Genomic DNA, 3,839 nt, shown 5'->3' on the forward strand with positions numbered 1-3,839 from the left:
CAAAATCTAAATTATTATGATTTTTTAGTAAATAGATGATTAAAAAGGAAAAATATAGTAATATTTTCTCGTACACTTCTAGAACTACAAAAATAAAGTATTTAACAACTACTATTTGTTGATACGAAAGAAATTTCTTGATTGTTTTTTCTTGAGGTATATACCTTTTAAACAAATTTCTAGAACTTGTAGAACTACATATAAAGACGTACAAATCTTGAAGAATCTGCAAAGAGGCAACGTTATCTACCACAGATGAACTAACATTAGATTTGGAAAATATTAAATGAAATTTTGGCCACCCCTTTATCCATCTACCTCTTCAACATAACAGGGAACCATCAAATGGAGCAAAAATCCAAATGGCTCAGCCAAATGCCGCTCGCGCAGGAGAAGACAATCGTAGAATACATGTACATATACGACCGATGCTAATGTCACGTGGTGAAAGTGTTAATTAAGTATTTTGTATTCGATTTACTTTTTATATTTATTTTTTAATTCAATTGAGTTCTAATTTTATTTAAAATTGTACAATATTATATTTTATAAAATATAAGATTTTCAATTTGTGCAAGTCAATCACTAACTTTAAAATTAGTTGAATTAAGTTTATTTATCAATAAAAATAAATAAATTACAAAACTTATTCTATTATATGAAAAATTGGTAAAAAATATTATTTATTTTGTAAAATTGTAAGTATAAATGTAAAGCTTTGATTGTAATTTTTAAATTTTAATGTTTAAAATAATTAAAAAAATGTATTTTCCTTTTGTTAACTTGTTTATAAATTTAATAACTTCTCCAACATTACTAAAAATAGTTAATATTCACGTCAAATTTAAACTAAATTATTAATATATTTTACTTAATTTTATAAATTTGTAATTTATTTATTTTTGTTAGGTAAATAATTCATTTCAACTAAATTTTAAATTAAGTGTTTGATTGAGTTAAACAAATTGAACAACTCCTATATTTTGGATAGAACATAGTTTGATTACTAAATTTTGACAATTTTATCTTATAATATGAAAAAACGAAAAATTATTTAAAAATGATACATAAAATTATAAGAGAAAATTATTAAAATTTAGTAGTCAAAAAATCATTTTTCTTTTACATAAAGATAACATTGCTTTTTAACATTTACACATGACTTTAATGTAACACGAGACTAACACCGACCTGGCCAAAAATTTAAAAGAAATCCAAAATGTCAAAATTCAAAAATACAACAAGGAGAATTATCTTCCGACAAAATATTTTTTGACAAATTTTACAAAGTTTAAAATTTCTAAAAATAGAATTAAAGTAGATTAGCTTTTTATTTTTTAACCAAAATAAAATAATAAAATAATATTTTTTTAATTAAATAGGAAAGTTTGTCTACGTAAAAAAAAAAAAAACACGCTTTGTTATCCTATCATAGCTCATACAACAAAGTGACATGCGAACTCTTTGGACACTTTCAGACAACAACGTCAATCTAACAAAATAGAACTAAACGAATTAACAACCAAATTAGTAATTAATTTCTTTTATATGCTATGCCTTAGATTATAAAGTCAATAGAACCTGCACAGAATTACATAAACATCATGTATCAGGTACTGAGATATACAAGGCACTAAAGTAAACAGTTAATGAAAGAGCGAAAAGAAAGTAATTAAATTTTGAGAACAAAGCTAATAGTCGATATTATGCATGATAATTCATGAACATGAACTATTATTTTTATTTTTTTATCAACGTACAGTTCCCTACTCTCGCTAAAATCATGGAAAATTCAAGGCATGTTCAACTTGTTACCACACTTGCACCTCCACGCTTCCGGGTAGTACTCCGCAGTCACCGGAGTGCCCGGCGGCACCGTCACATGCACCGGTCTGCAGGGTGTACAGCTGCCACACTTGGAGGTGCAGAGGGGTGGTGATGACCCAGGTCCAACCAGAAACCTCCTTGACCAATCCGAGGAAACCTCTGCTTTGCCTTCAAACACCATGCCATGTCCAACTCTCCCCTGGTCAAAAAAACATAGTTACACAGTAATTACTTGGTGTTCAAATTGCAACAAATAGGAACACAAACACCATGACCATACAAACAGAAATTTGAGTGTAACATGTTTTGTCTAATCTCTGGTAAACGTGGGAAGTGGGACCAGAAGGATGCATGATCCTTATTAGCATGCATCAATACTGAATAGTCAGTGATCAATTCAGTGCACTGTGGACCCAATAAGGAAGCACATGGTCCACTGACCCCTTGTGTTACTCCATCACAGTTGACTCATGTATCTGACGGCTCACATTTTGCAAAGCTTCTTGCACCCTGCAACTATTTTTTGGCGCATTAATTGCTTGTTCTGTGTTTGGGAGGGTAAAATGTTGGACACTTCAGAAAATGCTGTCAAGTTTTCAATAAAACTATTCTAACTTAATCATGGGTTATAAGTGAACTTTAGACCTAACTCAATTTCACATAATCGATTTATAAGTTGAGGATTGTATCTACTTATATATTGTGAATTGACCTTATCTTCGGTCGATGTAAGGCTTCCAACAATCACCATTAAGAAGTAATTCCTAGAAAAAAAGGAACATAACTTCTGTTTAACGTTAGTACCTGATGATCTTCTGCATGAGTTTTGGGCAACATGGGGCACTTGGTTGCATCTGCATTGGAGAAGGGATAGAAGTTGAAGTGAGTTTAGTTTGATTTGATGAGGAAAAGTAGAGAGTAAAGAAAGTGATGGAAAAGTATACCTAAACATGCAATGGTAGTGGCATTAGTGGTGGTGGTGGTGGTGAAGAGGAGTGACAGCATGAAGAAAAAGAAGTTTGTTTTGTTTATCAAGTTGTTGTTGGCATGTGATATCTTCTTCTCCATTACAACAAGAAGAAAGACCTTGAGAAAGGAAGTAGATCAACAAGGAGAGGTTGCAAAATATGACTCACACTCTCTCTCTCACCTTTAAACAATCTCTCTCCACAGTTGTAGGGTTTACAGCACCAGAGACTTTTACGTACCATGCAAATGTGAAGCTCTAAACAAACACCGAAGTACCTAACACTTTAAACCATTTGTCTGATTTGTCTAGGGCTTAAAAAGCACATATACCATATATGACATGATGTAATCTAACACAACACCAATGTAAAGACAAGACTGTTAAACTAAAGTTTAAGGTAAGTTATTCTGTGTTAAAAATTATGATTAAAAGGGTAGTTAAACATTATGCAGTGAATTTGAAGTAAAAGATATAAGATTGAAGAAAGAATAGTGAAAAAATGTGTTGGAGACAAGTCAATTACTGAATTAGGGTGATATATTGGTACAATGTTGAAGTGTAGACATCAGACGTACATTTTTGTTCTCAGTCTCTCACTTGACACATATTTTGTGATAAAGAGAGAGAGAGAAGTGGAAGATGAAAAAAAGTGGAACGATCGAATGTGACAAGGGTTGTGCAATGAGGTGGTGTGGGTTGTGACAGAGGTGTTTGCGTTACACAAGACATGACAGATTAAAAGCAAACTAGTAACAAAACATCCCAATCTATGCCAATCATAGCTTCATAGGCTATATACCATGTTTGGAAAACCAGACACTCAAATTTTGTACCAAACATTAACTAACATTCACACACCCTCATCTTATAATTAAGTAAATGGTCTAAAGTTTGAATCTTGTGATCATACCATTTGGATTTCAGATAAACATGATAAAAAGTATTATTTATCTTAAAAAAGAAGTTAATTGTTTTTTTAATAATGATTAATTTGCATTTTGATATAATAAAAAAATATTACTACTCTGGAACTTTTCATGTT

General features: G+C 31.0%; 1 protein-coding gene across 1 annotated transcript; it reads right to left on the reverse strand.

The window, feature by feature from the left end:
• Window positions 1-1,792: 1,792 nt before the first annotated feature.
• Window positions 1,793-2,895, reverse strand: LOC114188523 (EPIDERMAL PATTERNING FACTOR-like protein 6). Its single transcript, XM_028077096.1, has 3 exons — window positions 2,772-2,895; window positions 2,632-2,681; window positions 1,793-2,026 (listed from the first exon to the last, which is right to left on the reverse strand). The coding sequence occupies exons 1-3, from the start codon at window positions 2,893-2,895 to the stop codon at window positions 1,793-1,795; spliced, it is 408 nt and encodes a 135-aa protein (XP_027932897.1).
• Between the last annotated feature and the right edge of the window lie 944 nt (window positions 2,896-3,839).

Source organism: Vigna unguiculata, chromosome 6 (genome assembly GCF_004118075.2).
Source record: "Vigna unguiculata cultivar IT97K-499-35 chromosome 6, ASM411807v1, whole genome shotgun sequence".
Taxonomy (NCBI): Eukaryota; Viridiplantae; Streptophyta; class Magnoliopsida; order Fabales; family Fabaceae; genus Vigna; species Vigna unguiculata.

Coding starts and splice junctions, on each gene's coding strand:
- LOC114188523 (XM_028077096.1), bottom strand. CDS start 2,895: ATGGAGAAGAAGATATCACATGCCAACAACAACTTGATAAACAAAACA. Junction 2,682..2,771: donor CACTACCATTGCATGTTTAG/GTATACTTTTCC, acceptor TCTCCAATGCAG/ATGCAACCAAGTGCCCCATG. Junction 2,027..2,631: donor CTCATGCAGAAGATCATCAG/GTACTAACGTTA, acceptor TTTTTTGACCAG/GGGAGAGTTGGACATGGCAT.